This window comes from Electrona antarctica, assembly GCF_951216825.1.
Source record: "Electrona antarctica genome assembly, contig: scaffold_25, whole genome shotgun sequence".
NCBI classification, from domain to species: Eukaryota; Metazoa; Chordata; class Actinopteri; order Myctophiformes; family Myctophidae; genus Electrona; species Electrona antarctica.
The window spans coordinates 3,230,996-3,253,157 of record NW_027637034.1 but is presented as its reverse complement, the minus strand read 5'-3'; the positions used below and the strand labels follow the sequence as shown (position 1 = coordinate 3,253,157).

The 22,162-nt window shown below is 40.5% G+C and overlaps 1 protein-coding gene across 1 annotated transcript; it reads left to right on the top strand.

Moving 5' to 3' along the window:
- Positions 1-3,480: 3,480 nt before the first annotated feature.
- On the top strand, positions 3,481-21,910 carry LOC306919406 (uncharacterized protein; the record flags this gene model as incomplete). Its single annotated transcript, XM_079532193.1, has 6 exons — positions 3,481-3,487; positions 16,085-16,240; positions 16,748-16,903; positions 17,553-17,696; positions 18,818-19,174; positions 20,408-21,910. 6 exons carry the CDS (start codon positions 3,481-3,483, stop codon positions 21,154-21,156), a joined length of 1,569 nt encoding a protein of 522 aa, XP_079388319.1. The 3' UTR covers positions 21,157-21,910.
- Positions 21,911-22,162: the final 252 nt, after the last annotated feature.

The following is a 22,162-nucleotide window of genomic DNA, read 5'->3' as shown; positions in this document are numbered from 1 at the left end:
ACTGCTTAAAGAAATACTTTTACATTTTGAAATACATTTTAAGTAGGGCTGTCAAATGATTAAACATTTTAACCAGATTAATCTGAGTTTATAAATATATTAATCACGATTAATCAGCATTCAAACTATGTCCAAGATTATGCCATGTTTTACTAGCTCACGATACCACACACGTTGAGCAGCTTGTAGATCAGGTATTTGTGTTACTCCTTGACTTTTTTCAATATAATTTTCATTTTCACCTGATGTTTACATACTATAGATAGATAGATACGTAGATAGATAGATAGATCTTTATTGTCATTGCTTGCACGAAACAATGCAAGTTGAGCTTCACCACTGGCATACAAATAAACGCACTGTAATACATAATACCCAAAGTGCAAAGTGCAACTTAACACAATAACTTCCGCCATTAATTAATCCCTCGATTGCGTATTGCCATGGTTTAATCACGCGTGACACTTACTTTGAAGAGCCAAATATCCGTATCGCATTTTACTATGAAACCATTCCGTGTGTGTTGACGAAGCTGGTGCTCGTTCTCTCGGTCGGTGGTGGAAAAAGTGGACCGCGAGTATCACAGCGCCTGCTACAGGCCGTTGAAAACGCTTGTCTGGGACAAAGCGTCCTCTGCAATGTCGCTTCTGTGAGATAAAGCCGTCTGAAACCAGAGCCGGCAATGTAAGTGGATGCGCGCGCATTTTCAAAATGGCCGCGCCCATTGTGTCAGAAGCATAACAAAGCTAACGGACGGTAGATTTCGATACGATCGTAATAAAACATGCATTAATGAATACATCGCTGTTAAAACGGCTTTTCCGTTTGTGGCAGGCTACAAGATTCTACGTGTTAATATTCCTATGTTCCTGGCGGGTAAACGATGAATAGTGCAGTGTAATAATAATAGAGTTCAGCAATGCAAAGTTTAATGCATAGTCCAAGTCCAGTACAATACACGTATAATACTATAGAGGAGGGTCAGGGATGGTGTAGGCGGGGGGCAGGTTGTTCATTCAGCACCCTGGTAGCCTGTGGGTAGAGGCTGTTGGTCAGTCTGCTGGTTCTGGACCGGATAGATCAGTATCTCCTACCAGAGGGCAGACGTGTGCTGGGTGGAACTGGTCCTGTAGGATGTTATTGACACAGCGTAGGCAGCGGGAGGTGAAGACTGTGGAGATCTCTACTGCACAGTGGTAGAAGTTGATCAACAGTCTCTGTGGGAGTTTTGCCCATCTAAGTTTCCTTAGAAAGAAAAGGCGTTGCTGTGCATTCCCCACAGCAGAGGTGATGGTGGTCCTCCAGGACAGGTCGTCGGCCATAGTCACGCCCAGAAACTTAAAGTTAGAAACCCTCTCCACCTCCTCATTTCCGATGGAGAATGGCTGAGATGTCCGGAGACCTGCAGAAATCAATGTTGTTATCGTTGTGGACATTGCCTGCCAATATAAATGTGTGTTTGGACACTGATGTGGAGGCTGGGAGGCAGAGATGCTGCTACTCTGTCATATCTATTTCACATCTATTTCAGGATCATTCATCTGTTATCAAGCTGATTGGCTGTTTCAATTATGCAATGAAAAAATACTGCTTTAGTTTCTAGATGTGCTTTCATTTTGTTCTTTCATTTTTAAGTGGTGCAGCCACTCCAATGCACAGCAATGCGTGTCCCTGACTTCCTGGCTGGGTCTGTCTGTCCGTCCAAGCACGGAAATAGCGTTATAGCGTTTGTTGACTACCAAGTGTCACTGTTGCGCAGCCTAACACACACACACCAGGGAGGGCGGCTTGTACAGTACTACATTACAGCGCTACTTGGTACAGACGGGTCTGATTTTCATTTTATTTATTTTTATATGTAAATCATTCTGGTTCATAATACAGTATAAATCAATTTAGTCTGGTTCAGTTTTCTACAGGAGTGTTATGCTGTTTATAACACATGAACAACCTTATTATTAAAGTTGTTACTAATGTCACCTTCATTCCAGACCAGTCTGTGGAGTCCAGTCTGCAGGTGAAGATCAGTTCTCCAGCCACGACTGTTTCTATTAAACAGGAACCTGAAGACCACCTTAAACAGGAACCTGAAGACCACCTGGATCTCAGTAAGTTTAAATCACTCCGTATTGGTTAAAGTGGGTCGGTACTGAGAGTGTAAAGATGAACAGATATGAATCGGTTATCGATTTTAGCATTAACAATGTGAATGCGTTGATGCATTAACCTCTGCTTTGATCAAAATGTATTCTGAATGGGACGCCGGTTCGTCAGTAAAAGTATTAATGGGTTCACATAAGGCTTTGCAGTTCATTCTACTTCAGTACCAGTAAGATGCCTGAGGGCGAGAAGCGACCTCAGGTCGCGTGCACGCATCCACCTGGGTGACGGCAGACTGCTTGGCATGGGGGGTAAAATCTAAATTTTTGGGCCTGTTAAGAACTCTAGTTTTCGCTGGCTGCCGGGCGCGGCTGCACTAATAACTTTGGGGCAGGCCCATCTAGAGTTTAAATGGACAGGTATCGGTCAAAAGGGAGACATTGAAGAGGAAGGATGGATGTAGGATCAACATATGGCATGTCAGAACAGGTCAGCTCCATATATGGAGATCTTAGGGTTTGAGGTCAGATGTAGAGTTGCTGGCCAATATTGATGACATCAGGGATCTCCATTTACAGTATGGGCTTAATATTGATGAAATCAGGGATCTCCATCCCTGATGATGTTATGTCACGTGTTCCATCCCTGATGATGTCACGTGATGTCACACGCTCTCCCACCCACCATATATGGTTCTATGAGAACGCTATAATGTAAACAAACAGCCATACAGCACAGAGCGCAGTCAGCGCACCATCAATGTTCAATTTTGGAAAATGTGGCGAAAGAGTAATCTGTTGATTATTTTTCCAGCCACTACTCCGCATTGAGGGATAAGATTCAAACCTTTTATAGAGTCTCTTTGTATTTTTTCCTAGTCTGAAGATGGAGTCTGAAGGGGTGGCTATGGCGGAAGATTGGGAGTGAGTCTGGAGTTCTGATTGCAATGGGAAGTGCATTCCATAGTTTTAGTTTGTTTGTTTTTTATTTTTAGATATTTTTTGGGGCTTTTCTGCCTCTATTGATAGATTTACAGTAGGTAGACAGAAAACGGGGAGAGAGATGGGCAGATAAGACACACAGTAAAGTTTGTCGGGATCGGGACTCGAACCCGCAACATACTGTCATGCTGGATTACCAGCCAAGGTGCCTGGACCGCTAAGCCGGCCCAGGCCCATACCATAGTTTTGGAGCCAGAAGGGAGAAGAGTTTGGGACGTGTGGAGCGCTGTCCCGGCGTTTTTAGTGAATGTACTTCAAGAACGCAAGCCCCCCAAAAAACATGATCACTCCGGCTGTGGTAGGCTACTTAAAGGAACACAATCAGGTGTGAAATCATGAGTCATAATTAGCAAGCAGTGGTTTTTGAAACATCAAAGTCATGCAAGGTAACACACAATTCCAGCCGCCAGACCACAAATATGTCAATAACGCAAAGGCTATACTAGTGCAGCGCCATATCAACATCATTCAAAACGAGGCGTTTAAGTGTAAATGAAAAATATGTTACAATCGATAATATGCCGTCTCGCTCTGCCGAAAGATAAAGTCCACAGCGTGTCTCATCACAACGCACTGTGAGCTTGCTTGTAGGTCAGATACTTTCAGCGAGCAACGCCGCCATAAGGCAAAATATAAATGTAAAGTGTAAAGCCAAATGTATCCTTTGCACCGAAAATAGCCGCTCTACAAGCTAATCTGGTTATCCTATTTGAATACTTTAAGGGCCTTTGCTCCTAGACCAAAAGGGTCGTAACACATTGTATTTTTTTTTTAGACTTTCTGCACGTCCCTGTGTGTAAAGAGGAAGTTCCACCTGAAGAGGAGAAGAGCTCCAGTCTGGTCCAGGAGGAACCACAAGCTCCAGAGATAAAAGATGAACAAGTGGAGCTACTTCAAAGACCAGAAGAGGCTGGTGGATCAGCGTTGACATTACTAACAGTGAAAAGTGAAGATGATGATGAAAACAGAGACACAGAGCCTGTAGCCGGCACCTCAACTGTACACATGAAAGCACAAGCTGATGTAGAGGACTGTGGAACATCACAACCAACTAGTGACAACCAGCTCCTCTCTTCACACTGTTCTGAATCTGATACTGAAGACAGTGATGATTGGGAGGAGACTAGGGGAGATCAGTCAGCTTTAAACACACTGATATCACAAAACACACAAAATGTGGGAGGACAGCACAAGCTGTCCCAGGATCTGAACTCATCGAAACAAACTGACTCCAAGAGGAGTCACACAGGGAAGAAAAGTTTTAATTGTACAGAGTGTGGCAAAATGTTTAATCTAAAGGGGAATTTAAAAAGTCACATGAAGATTCATACAGGCGAAAAGCCCTTCTCTTGTACAGTTTGTGGTACAGCCTTTACTCATCATCATCATCTAAAAATACACATGATAACTCATACAGGCAAATGGCCATTTTCTTGTACAGTTTGTGGTACAGGTTTTTCTCAGGCAAGTAATCTAAAAACACACATGATGACTCATACAGGCGAAAGGCCATTTTCTTGTACAGTATGTGGTAAAGGCTGTGTTACCACAAGTATTCTAAAATCACACATGAAGATTCATACAGGTGAAAAGCCCTTTTCGTGTACATTATGTGGTAAAAGCTGTGCTCACAAGGGTGATCTAAAAAGACACATGATGACTCATACAGGCGAAAAGCCTTTCTCTTGTACAGTTTGTGGTAAAGGCTTTACTCAGGCGGGTACTCTAAAAACACACGTGATGACTCATACAGGCGAAAAGCCTCTCTCCTGTACAGTATGTGGTACAGGCTTTACTCAGGCGGGTCATCTAAAAACACACATGATGACTCATAAAGGAGAAAAGCCCTTTACTTGTAACGTGTGTGGTAAAGGCTGTACACATAGTAGTGAACTAAAAACACACATGAGGACTCATACAGGGGAAAAGCCCTTTACTTGTAATGTGTGTGGTAAAGGCTTTATTCAGAGTGGTGATCTAAAAACACACATGAGGACTCACACAGGGGAAAAGCCCTTTACTTGTAACGTGTGTGGTAAAGGCTTTGCTCTGAGTTTTAATCTAAAATCACACATGAGGACTCATACAGGGGAAAAGCCCTTTACTTGTAACGTGTGTGGTAAAGGCTTTGCTCATAGTGTTACTCTAAAAACACACATGAGGACTCATACAACCCTTTAGTTGCAGTTAGTGGCAAATACTTGGTTCAAAATGCACATCTGAGGATAATGAGGAGGAATCATACAGGGAAGAAGTGGTTAGTTGTAATAGTAATAAATGCACATTTTCCCCATTTGAGTTGACAGACAATTGAATGATCATTCATTCTATTCCAGGATGACAATGACAGAGAGATACTAAAGCAGTGGAATCACATAATCTGACAATAGAGCGTCATAGCCCCGCCCCTTTCAGAACGAAGAGGGCACCAGAAGAGAATTTCCCATTAATTTCCCCATAGACATTTCATAAAGTATTTATTTAAAGACCTTTTAAGCCATGGAAGCCAACTCGGATGGTGACAAATCATGACAATGAACAACAAATGTTGGGCCGGACAAATAATTAGAAGTATTGAACCCTGCCCTTTTTTCTTTGTAATTTGTTCTGCCCAATTTGTTTTTATTGTCATTATTTGTCACCATCCGAGTTGGCTTTCTCCGAGGCTTAAAAGCTTAAAATATATACTTTTTGAAACGTCTATGGGGAAATGAATGGGAAATTCTCTTCCGGTTCACTCGATATGTGCACTGTGATGCTCGATATCAACATGAGTGATTAAAGACATCACAATTTAGTTTCTTCTGTATCTTTTTTTATGTTATATTAGTAGATTATTTCGCTATGGTAACACTGTTTAATTATACCGTTGGATGTTTCAAACTTTATACGTTTGGAAACTCAAAACAATTCAATAGCAAAATAAAGTTTGGCATTGGCAGAGATTTGTCACATTTGTCATGGGTGTATCCCACACATACTAGCATGTTCATTGTCAGCTTGTAGATTCATAAACCAAGTGTGATGCTATGTTAACACATTTTGCTGCACATTGTGAGCTTGTAGATTTGTTTCTTCAGTATTTTCTTTCTTTCTTTCTCTTTTTTTTGCAGGATTTGGAAAGCGAAAGTGCTTTTATGTGTCTGTGTTTTATAAATATTTAACCAATGGTAAATGTACCATTGAGCCACACAAGAGCTTGTGACTAAATATTAACTATTTTGGGTCCATTGGAATGAAGGTTCTTTCATATTATGCACACTGCCTACAACTGCTAGTTTTTCCTCATTTTTATTTTATTGTGTTCTTTAACCTGTACTATACTCAAGGTATTTTACCTTTTGGAATTGTAATTCCATCCATTATTATTATTATTATTAGGGATCCACTGGTTAATAAAGTAGCAATCTGTAGAATATCCTTTTTCTCACGTATAATGAGAAATAAGTTAATTTATTTAAATTCAACCTCAAGATTAAAGGCTAATACAACTTTGCAAGAATATTATAAAAGCCATTGTTGAGTGGTGCAACCACTCCTATAGACAGCTATATGTGTGACTTGGGTCTGTCCCGGTGTCCCTGTATCCCTGTCGGAGCACGCAAATAGCATTATAGCGTTTGTTCACCACCAAGTGTCACTGTTGCACAGCCTAACACACAGACACACACCAGGCCAGGGAGGAGGGCTTGTACAGTACAGTACCGTACAGTACAGCACCACTCACTTCAGACGGGTCTGATTTTTATTGAACAATTGCTCGCTCACTCACCTTTGCAGATGTAGTGTTTCTCATGCAGCAGGGATTGAACCCCAGTCTCCCACTCGCCAGACCGACACACAACCTGTCGTGCCAACAGGGCTGAGCCTGTTTGGCCGGGCTGTTGTGGGCCAGGTCTTGACTGGGTGCTACACAGAGGTACAAAATTAAGGCTGTCAAAGTTAACGCGTTAATCGTGCGTTAACTCAACGTCCTTTTAACGGCGTTAATTGAATTAACGCGTTAACTCCGTTGGGCTCGTTATTAATTAATTTGCTTCACAATGTGTTAGATCAGAAGCTCTTTGAAGTGGGCATTGGGCAAAAGCAAAACTCTGGCAGTTTTGGTTGACAAACATAGTTAGTTAGTTGTGAAAGCTTGATGCTAATCATGCTACACAGACCATGCTAATGAGTGCTAAAGCTAATGTTGACTTGCAGGAGAGAGAGGGGCAGGGGCTCGTGTGTGTGTGTGTGTGTGTGTGTTGAGTTTATGATTTTGTTTCCCTCTTCCATGGCATTTGCAATAAAGCAAGCATTCTCCCATGTTGAGTATTTAAAACTTGAAAAGACCACCAGTGGTCCCTGAGGGGATTCCAGGTGGCCCACAGCTAAATGATGGAGGGTTGGTACCCAAATAAACCCTTATAGATCTTTAACTCTCAAGAGTTGAATAATTGTTAAACAAATGCATTACTTAAAGTTAATTTACAAGAAGTCTACACAATTAGAGAACTTAGAAAACATGTTATTTTGATCAACATACAGCCTGTTATCTCTCCTAATGGTACCAACATCAATACAGTTCTTTAGTTTGGGCCTGGAAGGCTAAATGTCATCAAATGGTGGTCCGTGGCTCAAATGCAGAATAAATAATGGACCTTGATATGAAAAATCTTGAACCACTGATTTAAGGTATATTTAGAACGGATACAAAATATGCGATTAATTTGCGATTAATCGGCGATTAACTATGGGCAATCATGCGATTAATCGCGATTAAATATTTTAATCGACTGACAGGCCTATAAAAAATACATCAGATTTCATCAGAGCTTATGAATCTGTCTTCTTGTGATGATATGTTGTCATGAAATATTAAATGATTCACGGGACATTTGGAGTTACCGAGGCATGCATGTCTGGCGTTCATGTTGTGATCAATATACAGTAGCCTACAGTATAGCCCTATTGGCCCCACAGCCGATCAGCCTTAATTTTAAGCCATGCTCTGCAAGCCAGCTCTCCTCCAAAGGTGAGATATGAGCAGGCTGCCTCGTTGGGAACAGATGCACGACCATTTTGTCATGGTATTTATATAAGTCACACATTCAACAAGCTTTGAACTGAGCAGATTAGGCAGATTGGCCAAAACGTCTTTAAAACGTTCTTTCACCATAGTAAATGGTACTTTCATGGACTGGAGAGGGCAGTTTTTTTACAGACGGGTAAAGGGGCAGGGGCTGAAGCCTATGCACGTGCCTGCCTTTTCTTAACGGTCACCAGTGGACCTAGAATACAGTACGACATGAAGTAACCACATTTATACTCCTGTTCACTGTGAGAAGTGTTTTGGGGGTCTTCTCCTGGCTGGCAGGCCGGCCGGCCGGCCGGAGGGTTGACATTAAAGATGTGGCCGGAGGGTTGACATTAAAGATGTGGATTGATCCATCATGACATGCTGTCGTCTCACTCTTTCTATCAACACCTCTTAGTTCAGCGACACATTCCCATGATGACAGTCTGTTAAGATGTGATCTTTATTGTCTGTATATATGTAAAGGATAAACCCTTATTCTGAAGTGCCACACACAAGTACCGGATATGCCTGTTACCCAATGTGTATAATAATGACGCTGCTAATAAAGATGCTCGAGTTATTATGGTCACGAGCTGAATGTAAGTGCTGAGTCCTCATTCTTTTCCTCCGTTATGTTTGTTTAGTCCGACTAGCTCCAGGCTATCTAGACTCTTCCTTATCGCTGTAATGGCAGCTCTGCTAACACAGTCTATACAGAGTATCTGGTATTTTTGTAACCTCCAAAAGAAAAACTAAAAACAAGAAAAAATTATATTATGAGACCATCACTGCGTCAAATACAATATTAAAAATTTGCCAAATCGTCACCTATCTAAGAAAGTATTAGAAATAAATTTTCACAAGTTATTAAGGGGCAAAGCTAAATGGCCTATGGTCCCTTATTGTAGTTGTCTGTTTTTTAAGGGGCTGCGCCCGAAGTGCCTGGCCCCTTAAAAACAAAATTGCATTTCTGGCTTAACCGTGCAGTCGGTTTTCGTGAAACTTGGCAATATGGTAGAGGGGTATGCTAAACGGTGAGAACGCAAAGCCCACGGCCATTGGCCAAAGGGTGGCGCTATAGCACTCAATCAAAAATGCTAAATTTGAACAGGTATAGCTCCGTTTGACTGTCAACAATAAAACTTGGATAGACATATGCGTCTCCTCATGTCGAACAACTTTCGTGTTCTGACTTTTGACCTCTGACCCTGGCTAATGATGCATTCACATGGAATCAGTCAAGCAGTAGATGGCAAACCGTAAGCAAACCGGTTGCACTTGGAGTTCGCCCCTCCTGCAATTTGGAGCCCTTGCAGCCTCTCAAGCACTTACAGCTGACGTCACTAAAGTCAATGAGGGTTCAAGGCTCAGGGCTTGAGGGAGGCAATTGGGATTGGGCCTATGAGGAAAATGAACGGAGAATCATTTCCTGGTCCATGGTAGGGGGCGGGACTGCGACGCTCTATAAAGGGCTGGGAGTTGGCCGGCCTAACTCAATTCAATTAAATTCATAGCTTTATTGGCATGAGAAAACATAAACACAAACGTTTACATTGCCAAAGCAAAAGTGGAACAAAACAACAAGATACAACAATACAATAAACATGTAAACAGAGCTGTGTTATATTAACACTTTGAGTAATACTATCTTGTGAGACTATAAAAGATTGTGCATTTTCTGTCAGAGATAGTTAGCCTATACATCCGAGACGTTTTATACTTTTGAAAGTTAACAGCAGTATTTCAATGTTTTAAACATGTTATAGGCCTAAACATTTGGTGGTTTTCAAACTCTCCTTGGGTGATTGTAATCCGTGCAGGGAAGTACATGTCTCTGATGTCTTGGTACAGTGGACAGACGGTTAGGAAGTGTAGCTCAGTCTCTACCTCGTTTTGTGTGCAGTGTGTGCATAGTCTGTCTTCTCTTGGGAGCCAGGTCTCTCTCTCTCTCCTTCCATGAGAGCAGCAGCATTTGTTTGCAACATTCAACACCCTACATTACATTTACCACACATCCACTCACTTACACTACTGATCTACTGATTAACACAAGCCACTTAATACTTTAGTATTGTTTGATGCATACGTTTATTATATTGTATATCAATATTGGTTTGTGCACTTTTAAACAGCTGTGTGTCTTCCTCCTTTGTTATGGCCCAAGAGCCAGGTCATAACACTATCTATCTATCTATCTATCTATCTATCTATCTATCTATCTATCTATCTATCTATCTATCTATCTATCTGACAGTTACACACCTCCACCACCAGGGGGCGAAAGGCATTAAGGCAACAGTGCCTGAATTCTTTATTGCGCATGCGTGGAAACTTTGACCCGGTCGGAAGTACTTGTTTGCATCACGTGGCCACGCCAGTTGTTTTCCACGGTAATGTTGTTGAACAAACATGTTGTCGTGCCTCTCGGGAATTGTTGATATTTCTGCCTTCATTACACATTCTATATTACAGTAGGAACAGCTTGGTGGAAATGTCTCCTAAAGGAGGTGACAAGCGTCAAATGGAGTCTGTACGGCTGAAGATAAATGAACAGCTAGCGTCGGTGGGAGAGGAGATATTGTTTGTTGTGGACAAACAGCAGCGTGGCGCTGCTGATGTTTGTAGTGTGGAGCTCAGCGTCAGAGTGTTTGTGTTGGAGCGCCTCAGCGCGGTGGGAGAGTTCATGGTCAAACTCTTCCAGAGAGAGATGGAGACACTAGAAACTCTGCTGGAGACACAAAACAAACGGCTGGTCATTGATTTTGATATGGACATCGATCTACACACTGCAGGTTAGTAGACTCTGAACAACACCAGCTTAGCTACAAGTAGCATTAAGCTAGCTAAACTAAACTACATTTACCAGTAGTTATACTTAGTACTGTGACAATGGCCCCCAGAAATTGGCATACCCCTACCGGGCTTAGGACCAAACACAACATAGTTTTTCCTCATCTCTAAGGCCTCCCATACATGAAATGGATTCTTGTATACAAATATTTTACTGTAAAAGTGGTGAAATTGATATTTAAAGTCATACACCTCAAACTAAAAATACAGCCTGTCCGTCTGGGGATTAAGGCATATAAACTCATGTAGATTCACAATGGAAGCTCAGAGGTTTAGAATGTGGCATATTGGAAGCCAGGACATCCCTCTACATTCTAGAAAAATAATAATGTCAATATGTGAATGTAAATATGAGATATAGTCATTTGAACACATACCTACAATAGGCGAAAATGTAAATCTGTATAGTGTCTGACTCTGACATGGATTGTCATAGCAACACATATGAGGGCTTGTAGGAATGGTGTGGTTCTACTGTATCCAGCAATACCAATTGTGTAATTGTATACTTGTAGGCAACACCAACACACTATTGTTCTCTGTCCGATTTTTTTTTTTTTTGCCAGCAAGGTGCTTTTTGAGGGAGGTTTAATGTTTTTTTTTGTTCAATGTTTTTTTTTTAAACGCCATTGCCAATAAAGGGAACATTTGCGTCATATTGTCTCTTTATTGTTAATGGCATTTACACCGTTTGTTTCACATCACCATTACATCACCTAATCAACATGAGTTAGACTTTAATATATTAGCCCCCCTCACTTCACACAGGTGTGATTTGTGTTAACTTTTGCACAACAGAAAAGTGAAGCTTTTTGTCATGCTTCACATGACATCACAATATAGAATGCAAACGGTAAGACGGAATTCAGTTCCCAGGTCCCTATATGCTTTGTGACTCATGTCAGTGCAACCACACTTGCAATTTCCCAGAATTGCACCTTTCTAGTTTTATTTTGACTTCACTTATCAATGGTGGAATAATTATAACAAATTGACTTGAATAGAAGTTCCAAAATGTATGAAATCCCAAACTTGAGAAATTGTGAAAAGAATATTGCAGCTGCAACAATACTGCAGAGAAATGCAGGCCTACAATAGAACTACTATGATATAGCACAGACCTGGTTGAGGGTGCTCAATGATCAATGTTATCCTCATAACAGCAAGCCATTAGTTACTGCGAGAGTCTAGCAAACACCAACTCAGGATTCCTGGATCTCTGCCCTCCACAATTTTCACAATTTTCATTTTGTATTGTTTACTTTATTTAGAAAAGCAATATACAGTAACTTTTCACATCCCCTATACAAAACAAACACAATCAATTCTCATATTTCCCCCATGTCCTGTTAAGTCTTAAGTTTTAAGTTCTACCAGTATTAATAAGACAAGACTTATGGAACAATGCAATTAAAGTAATTTTTACAGTATTTGTCTCCATCTGCTCTATCTGCATCGTGTTGCCTATATGGGTTTCTTCATGAACTGACACAGCAAATATTTTGGAATGTGAAAAGAGCAGAAGAACCTTGTCAAGTCTAGTAGCTATTTAGCTCGCTGGAGTGACCTAGCTTTAAGCTCCATTTAGTGTAACAGATCCTGTCCAGTAGCATAATAGAAAAGCCCAGACTGTTTCACCAGAATGGTTCATTAGTATCACTTGTAACATCATGGTTACTGTGCATAGTACATAACTATAGTAGTGTACGGTCGGACACAACATAGTTGATTGATGAATTCTGAACCTGAAGTATTTGTCTTTCTTTTCTTTTTTTTTTTACCAGAATGGAGTGTGATGTACAAACATTGGATCCAAATATTTGTATCATCTGTGGTAAACATTTAGAAAAAGTAAAGAAACAAGATCCATAATGTCACAAACCCCAAAGCAGAAGACCTTCAACATATACTAAATGGTGCTCAACAGAGAGATGATGATGATGATGATGAAAACCCTGGCTCCAAATACAGAAAATATACTTTCCTTCAAATTAAAGATATGTATCATCTTGCTGAGCAAACTACACCAGTCAGAACAGCAAATGTTGAGAGTGAGAGTATGCCTGCACCATGCAGTCTCATCAAGAAGACTGAATAAGGTTGATAATAGTAACAGAGACAATGAGGAAGGTTGATGAAGTTGTATCGTCGGCTGCTCTTGTATTATATAAACATCATAAAAGCTACCTTAAACCTCTAAAGGAAATAAAGCAGCTGCCAGACAAAACAAAGAATCAGAACAGCAGACCAAATGTTCACCTATTTTAATTTAATTAAATGAAAGTGATGACACTAAACTAAGCGTTATGATGACATACTGAAGACACTGGTCCATGATTTTCTTCATCAATATATCTGAAGCTCTACAGCTGTTTTTGAGTGGTGTAAACCACTCCTACAACTGGCTTTGTTAGTTTACGTGTGTCTGTCTGTCTGTCTGTTCTTACCAAAAAATGAGCACGGTTGCTATGGTCACCCAGTTCACACGGGTGTGATTTCATTATGTCAGACATTACATCAGACCACAGCTGATCAGTCTATATAAGACCTTACACCACTCAGTTCACACAGGTGTGATTATTTTCTTGGACGTGCAGCTTCTATCAGTGCATATCCCATGGGCACACTTTCAGAGCATACCACATCAGACCTTTCAGCTCAATCTACAATTCAAATTGTAATGTATGAGATTTTCCTTCAGTTTCCAGAATTTTCCTGTATTTAGACCATCATCACATCTTCCTCAGAGCTCAGTCTTCAGTATGTCATTATAACTCCCAGTCAGAGGTTATATATTGTATGATATTTCTCTTCATACGATCAGGTTACGAGAGCTTAGTGTTGGTATATGGAGCCAGGGTTTTATGAACATCAGCATAATTTCTCTGTTGAGCAACATTCAGTGTTGAAGGTCTTCTACTGCGGAGGTTTTGACATTATGGACCGTGTCACTTTCCTTTTTCTATTTGTATTTGGATGTTTTTTTAACCATGTTGTAATAGCGACGACACATCACATTTACTATGAAAACATAAATGTCCTGTCACTGTCAGTCAGTTAGTCAGTTAGTTATAGTCACCTTGTGACATCATCAGGGATGGAGATCCCTCATCAATATTAAGGCCATATATAAGAATTCCCATATATGGAGATCCCTGATGTCATCAATATTGGCCAGCAACTCTACGTCTGACCTCAAACCCTTAGATCTCCATAAATGGAGCTGACCTGTTCTGACATTCCATATTGTACTATGATCTGACCTCATTAATCCCTGTATACTCAAGACACGCTCCATATATGGCCAGTACATAATTAATTCCATATGTTGATCTGACTCCCCATGCCAAAGCGCCAGCGCTCGCCCAGCAGTCTGCTGTCACCCAGGCGTGCATGTGACCTCGCCCTTTTCTCGCCCTAAGGTCTACAGTGTCAGGGTTCTACTATTGTCAATGGCTACTGGACATGCTCTGTTAGTATGTTACACTAAATGGAACTTAAAGCTAGGTCAGATAGCTACTTGATTTGCCATTATTCCAAATATATATCCTTTTCATATTCCAAAATATTTGCAATGATTTACCTTTTATGAAGAAAGCCATAGGCAATACAATGCAGATGCGGTGAAGCTAAATACAACTTTACCTTAAGCAAACAATGATTATATCAACTCTACATGAATTAATGACTTGCTGGTATGAGGATAACATTGAGCATTGAGCTTGTCCCTCATCCAGGTGTGCTAAATAATAGTTAGTAGGTAGTTCTATTGTAGGGCTGCATTTCTCTCTGTAGCCTACTATTGTTGGAGCTGCATATATACTTTCACAATTTCTCATTTGTGACATTTCATATATTTTAGGGACTTCTACTCAAGTGAATTTGTTATAATTTCACTACCCTTGCATAAGTGAAGTCAAAATAAAACTAATCTGTTTGATACTGTAGATTTCGTTAGGACTGCTTTATTTCCTCCCATTTGGGAAACCATATACGTTTAGTGCCATAACTCCATGAGTATTCAAGCTACAATTACACAATAATTGGTATTGCTCAATTCAGCAGAACCACACCTTCCATACAAGCCCTCATATGTGTTGCTATGACAATCCATGTCAGAGTCACTACAAAGTAAAGAAGACACTCTACATAGATTTACATTTCCGCCTATTGTAGGTATGTGTTCAAATGTCTATCTCATATTTACATTCACATATTGACATTATTCGTTTTCTAGAATATAGAGGTATGTCCTGGCTTCAGGTATGCCAAGTTGTAAACCTCTCAGAGCTTCCATTGTGAATCTACATGAGTTTATATGCCTTAATCCCCAGACGGACAGGCTGTATTTTTACTTTGGGGTGTATAACTTTAAATATCAATTTCACCACTTTTGCAGTAAAATATTTTTATACAAGAATCCATTTCATGTATGGGAGGCCTTAGAGATGAGGAAAAACTATGTTGTGTTTGGTCCTAAGCCCGGTAGGGGTATCTCGAAAACTAAAGCACTTTTTGACTGTTCGTCACAGGACTAACTAGCCCTAGAATGTCTGTGATCATACATAAATTACATATTCCTGTAAACACAGCCATAGATCGGATGCCTCTGCTCCCAGTGAGCAAGGAGACATGGGCGGCATAAATGTGCTCCACGCTCTGTTTGTACCCAATACATAATTCCAAAGACGTGGAGTGAGATATTGTACTCTAGTTTCACATCCATGTAAAAGTTCAGGCAGAAAACGCTTGTTTATTCAAATATCTGATCTTTTCAAACATCTCTCATATATTTTCCCGGGCTGCACACGGACGACATTTTCTCAGGGCGAGGGGTCCGGAATGACAGCTGGACTTCCATGTATGACAGTCACTCGTAGGGCAGGGTTTTCTGCTGCAGCCTAGGCTCCAGAGTCACAGGCGTTGTGAAGAGATTCAAGACACTTATTTTTTAAACGATGGTTATCCTGACAAAACAAATAGGAGAATAAATGTCATCTTTGAGTTGACAAAAACACTTTGAGTTCCTCTGCTGATGCTACCTTCTCTCACCTCCTTCTGTCTGTGTGTAAAGAGGTTTCATCTGAATATGAGGAGAGGAGATCCATTCTGGCCCAGGAGGAACCACACCCTCCACAGATTAAAGAGGAACAACAGGAGAGGAGATCCATTCTGGCCCAGGAGGAACAACAACATCCACAGATTAAAGAGGAACAGGAAGAGGAGACTGGTGAGTCAACTTTGACATTACTACGTAGGAAGATGTGGTGCAATACTCTCTCAGGTAACAACTCAAAAACAACTACAAAAACTGTTACCCAATAAAAGCATTACACTTGTTTACCAGAGGGTCCATCTTGTTCAATTCATCAAAACATTTAGAGATGTACATATATACACTTCTATTTTTCCAAAGAACACAACAGGAATTCATCATAAAGGAGGTAAAAAGGGAAATATACAGTGAGGGGGAAAAGGGGTGGTTGTGGGTAGATTACATTAATGATGATTAAAAAAATGTTTTGGCCACATCGGTGAAATAATGTCCGATTTCGGGCTCTACTCAACACCTTGCTCTGCGAGGCATTGTGAAGAGACTCGAGACACTCATTTTTTAAATGATCTTGACAAAACGAATAGGAGAATAATCTTTGAGTTGACAAAAGCACTTTGAGTTGCTCTGCTGATGCTACCGTCTATGCTACCGTCTCTCCCCTCCTCCTGTCTGTGTGTAAAGAGGTTTCATCTGAATGTGAGGAGAGGAGATCCAGTCTGGTCCTGGAGGAACCACACCCTCCACAGATTAAAGAGGAACAACAGGAGAGGAGATCCAGTCTGGTCCTGGAGGAACCACAACCTCCACAGATTAAAGAGGAACAGGAAGAGGAGACTGGTGAGTTTGACATTACTACGTAGGAAGATGTGGTGCAATACTCTCTCAGGTAAAACACAATGATGTTTTTATTAGTATTATTCTAACAAGACAGAAACTGTAAGGATAAAAATATAGTTTGGTAACTCATGGTCCCCTAAAAGACACAGACACACAGCATGTTTCCGCTTGTGCCACTACATAAGTATAGAACAACAAGTTTGAACCCATAATCATGTTTAGCTATTAAGATATTTGTGTGTGAGACTTTTAAGATTTTAAGCACGAGATATGGTACTGGCCCACTCAAAGGGTTAAGTGATCTGTCCAGGAAGGTTCTAATCATCAATCAGCACCAGACACTTCATTCAGGAGTGGTGGATTCTTGAGCCACAATGGTGCTGCAGGCTCCACCTGGGCAACGGTGGTGCTGCAGACTCCGCTTGCAGCTTCAATGGCCCTCCTAAAGGCCTCACCATGGGTGTGTTGGGCTTCCTCCTCACGGAAGACACAGGCTGGGGCGCCAACCCATACTGCTCCCGGGTGCCGTCTACATTCCGGCTTTCACCCGTCTCTCCGGTGGTCTCCAGACTACTCCTGGTTGTTCAGTTGTTCAGTAAACCCTTATTGAATGATAAGTACAAGTTGTTTTTACTGGTGATTTCCACAGAGCACCACAGGGAGAGGTCTACAGTATCTAGTGAGATGGCCTCCAAAAGACATTCAACATTGTCAGAGGAACAGCCAGAGGTGGACCAGAGACGTGGACTGTTTGATGCGAAGATGCAACCTGTAGTAAAGTTGTACCGTATAGGTATGTGCTGTTTTGTTTACTTACTTACATAAAGGGATATTTCACTTTCAAAATAATTGTGGGTAATGTTATCGTCTACTATATTTATTTTTATCAGACAAGCCCATTGTAACTTCAAACTCCATTTTAACCATCGTAGATACACAGAAAACACCCATCCCTGGTTCTAGTGAATTATATTGTCCTTCCTTAGAGCAGGGGTTCTCAACCTGTGGGCCGGGACCCCTCGGGGGGTCGCCAAATTATTTTGGGGGGTCCCCAAATTATGAAAAAAATAATAATAATCTTTTTTTTGCAACTGAATGGCTGGAAAATGGAAATGAAGAGTTTACATGGTACACATAGTGCATGCATACACCTCCCTAATGATTATATCTGGTTTCAGTATTTATTTATGGTGTATTGTCTCTATTATTAAGGTTATTGTAGCAGTCAATTTATATTGGGGGTCGGGAGGGGGCGGGGCGGGGTCCCGAGACATTGCCAAACATTTCCGGGGGTCCCCGGCCAAAAACGTTGAGTACCCCTGCCTTAGAGGGGGACAGCCATAGCTGAATGGGTAGAGAGCCTGTCTAGGAAACAGAATGTACCATAGTGATGTTGTTAGGTCTGCAGTGGGTCCCAGGACCCACGGGTGGGAGTCCTAGTAAAAATGGTATATATATATATATATATATTTTTTTAATTGTAATTGTTTGATATTATTGCATTTATACAAATCATGCATCAATTCAAGATTGAGACCTGGAGTCACCACTCCACACTATATGTATGACACACTCAAAAATCATTGTATTATTGGAACATGTTTGTTGAAACTTCCAACAACCAGTTTGAGTTTTTGTCAATTGTTTCAGTTGTCTTTTCTTTTTTTCTTGTGTAATTTTGTCATAACCTTCTGTTGAACACGTATTACTTATTTGTAACTATTTAAATGCAACATTATAATCAATACAAACAAAAGATGTCTTCTAAAATCTTTACTTGGACAAGTAAGTAAACGTAATGCTCAAAAATGTAATGTCAAGCCCTGAAAACTGTCTTTGATTAGAAATGGAGAAGATGATGTTCCTCCAAAAATGCAAACATTAAATGTTTTTCTCTCTTTGTCTTTTTTCTAGCCGTCCCGCACCTCCCTGTTTGTAAAGAGGAGGTTTTCACTGAACAACCGGAGAGGACCTCCAGTCTGGTCCAGGAGGAAACACAACCACAACAGATTAAAGAGGAGCTACTTCAAAGACCAATGGAGGCTGATGGGTCAAACTTGACATTACTAGCAGTGAAAAGTGAAGATGATCATGATGATGAAAACAGAGAGACAGAGCCTGTAGCCGGCACCTCATCCGAACACATGAAAACACAAGCTGATGTAGAGGACTGTGGAACATCACAACCAACTAGTGACAACCAGCTCCTCTCTTCACACTGTTCTGTATCTGACACTGAAGACAGTGATGAGTGGCAGGAGCCCAGTGAAGGTCAGTCAACTTTAAACACACTGAAGTCACACAAGACACAACATGTGGAAGGACAAAGATTGTCTTTGAACAGCAAGCTGTCCAAGGACTTAAAATCATCAAAACATATTCACTCCATGAGGAGCCACACAGGGAAGAAACGCTTTAGTTGTACAGACTGTGGCAAATGTTTTTATCTTAAGGCAAATCTGACTAAGCACTCAAGGATTCATACAGGGGAAAGCCATTCACTTGTACAGTTTGTGGCAAAGGCTTTGCTATGAGTGGTCATCTAAAAACACACATGACTCATACAGGGGAAAAGCCCTTTACTTGTAACGTGTGTGGTAAAGGCTGTCTTCACATCGGTAATCTAAAATTACACATGAGGACTCATACAGGGGAAAAGCCCTTTACTTGTAATGTGTGTGGTAAAGGCTTTGCTCAGGGTGTTAATCTAAAAACACACATGATGACTCATACAGGGGAAAACCCTTTACTTGTAATGTGTGTATTAAAGGCTTCATTCATAGTGGTGATCTAAACAACCGCATGAGGACTCATACAGGTAGGAAACCCTTTAGTTGCAGTTAGTGCCAAATGCTTGGTCAAAATGCACATCTGAGGATAATGAGGAGGAATCATACAGGGAAGAAGTGGTTAGTTGTAATAGTAATAAATGCACATTTTCCCCATGAACCCATTTGAGTTGACACATGATATAACATCATTCATTCTATTCCAGGATGACAATGACAGTTAGATACTAAAGCAGTGGAATCGCATAATCTGACAATAGAGCGTCACAGTCCCGCCCCTTTCAGAACGAAGAGGGCACCAGAAGAGAAGTTCCCATTCATTACTGTACTGTAACAGCATGCTGGATGGAAACCGTGCATGTCAAAAACTGTAAAAGTAGCAAATCTACAATCTCTAAATGTGTTGTGCTGCGTCTGGAGCTTGCAGATCTGCTATGTGTTTATACCAGTTTTAGTCTTCTTAACGCTAGACCACAAACCCTACAACACTAACCCCAGAACTCTTAACAAACATTAAAGGTAGACAATAACTGTCTGTTGGATACATAGCATTTGTGCCATGATGGAGTGCCAGGAGGGATAGCAAGGGAATTGTAAAATAAAATGATAAATGGCTGGTAACATTGTCAACTGTGTACATTAACGTCAAATTAGTTTATGCAAGTCCATGAAGTACCTCTAAACAATATGTACATTGTCTTTGTTTCCAATTCAGTGTTGCATCATCAGTCTGGCTTCCCTGTTCTACCAGAGGTGAATGAACAACGAAGATTGGCTAAAAATAAATGCCACTGCTGTGATCAGTGTGGTAAACGCTTCCCTACAATGTCCAGACTTAAAATACACCAGCGAATGCACACTGGAGAGAAACCCTATGGATGTGATCAGTGTGGACAAAACTTCTCTCATATGTCAAGCCTTAAAAAACACCAGATAATTCACACTGGAGAGAAACCCTATGGATGTGATCAGTGTGGACAACACTTCTCTCAAATGTCATACCTTAAAATCCACCAGCGGATTCACACTGGAGAGAAACCCTATGGATGTGATCAGTGTGGACAACACTTCTCTCGAATGGACAAACTTAAAAGCCACCATAAGGTTCACACTGGAGAGAAACCCTATGGATGTGATCAGTGTGGACAACGCTTCTCTCAAATGGGACACCTTAAAACACACCAGAGAATTCACACTGGAGAGAAACCATATGGATGTGATCAGTGTGGAAAACTCTTCTCTCAAATGGCAAACCTTAAAACCCACCAGAGAATTCACATTGGAGAGAAACCATATGGATGTGATCAGTGTGGGCAACACTTCTCTAGATTGTCCAACCTTAAAAACCACCATAAGGTTCACACTGGAGAGAAACCCTATGGATGTGATCAGTGTGAACAACACTTCTCTCGAATAGACAGCCTTAAACGCCACCAGAGAATTCACACTGGAGAGAAACCCTAATCATTCTGATGTGTGTGGAAAAGCATTTTGCAATTCAATAATGTTTGAATTTCCAGGTTGTACACACTGAATTTAATCTGTTCCCTTCTGTTCAGTTAATTCACGCCATGAACGCACATAAATAAATATAAATCAGTTTGGTGTTACATATGCTCCATTAGAGCGGCTGAGAAACACTAACCAAGTGTTGCATGATGAGCATTATGGTATTTTTTAAGCAATTGTCTATTAAGAAGGGTAATATAATAACCCACAAGTTGATTTGTTGATTAATTGCAAGTAAACTTAACACACTGTTTATGTACTATTTATCATTCACTGAGTCAATTATTTTCAGAGAAAGTAGCCTGTTAGACCAAATGTACTGTGTTCTGCCATTGTGCTGATTTCCTACATATTTCTATCTAGATTCTGCTTCATTACATTCATTACATCTGACCTTACCATGTTTATTATTGTCATCATTTTCTTATGCTGCATTGTCTTTGCGGAGCATAACCACTTACATTTAGCTGCAGGCAGAAATCTCAAGTGTCTCAAGTTTCAATATTAATTGTATTCTCAATGCTATTGTTTCACCATAATTTGACCTGTAGATTTGCTGTAGGTTACATTTAGATTATATGTCTTTTGTCCACAATTTTTGCCATGGTGTGTTACTTTTCTTAGTAGGCTACATAATTAACAATTACACTATAGTGACACATTTGTTTATTCCTTTATGTCTCTGTTGTAAATAATGTAAATAATGGTTGTGCAGTCACAAATAAAGACAAACATTCAAAGTTGAGAGGTGTTTTTAGCTTGAGTTTATAAGAGTACAGTGTGTTAATTTCAATAACCATTTGGAAGGCAATATTGTAATGTAGGAGCACAACAGTTTTGCAAGACTAACTAAGATGTTCTTATGAACAACCACATACTATTCTATTAACACAATATCACAAACAGCTGTTCCTTCACCAAAGCTGAAAGATTTGGAGCAATCATGTGCAAATTAGGTGTC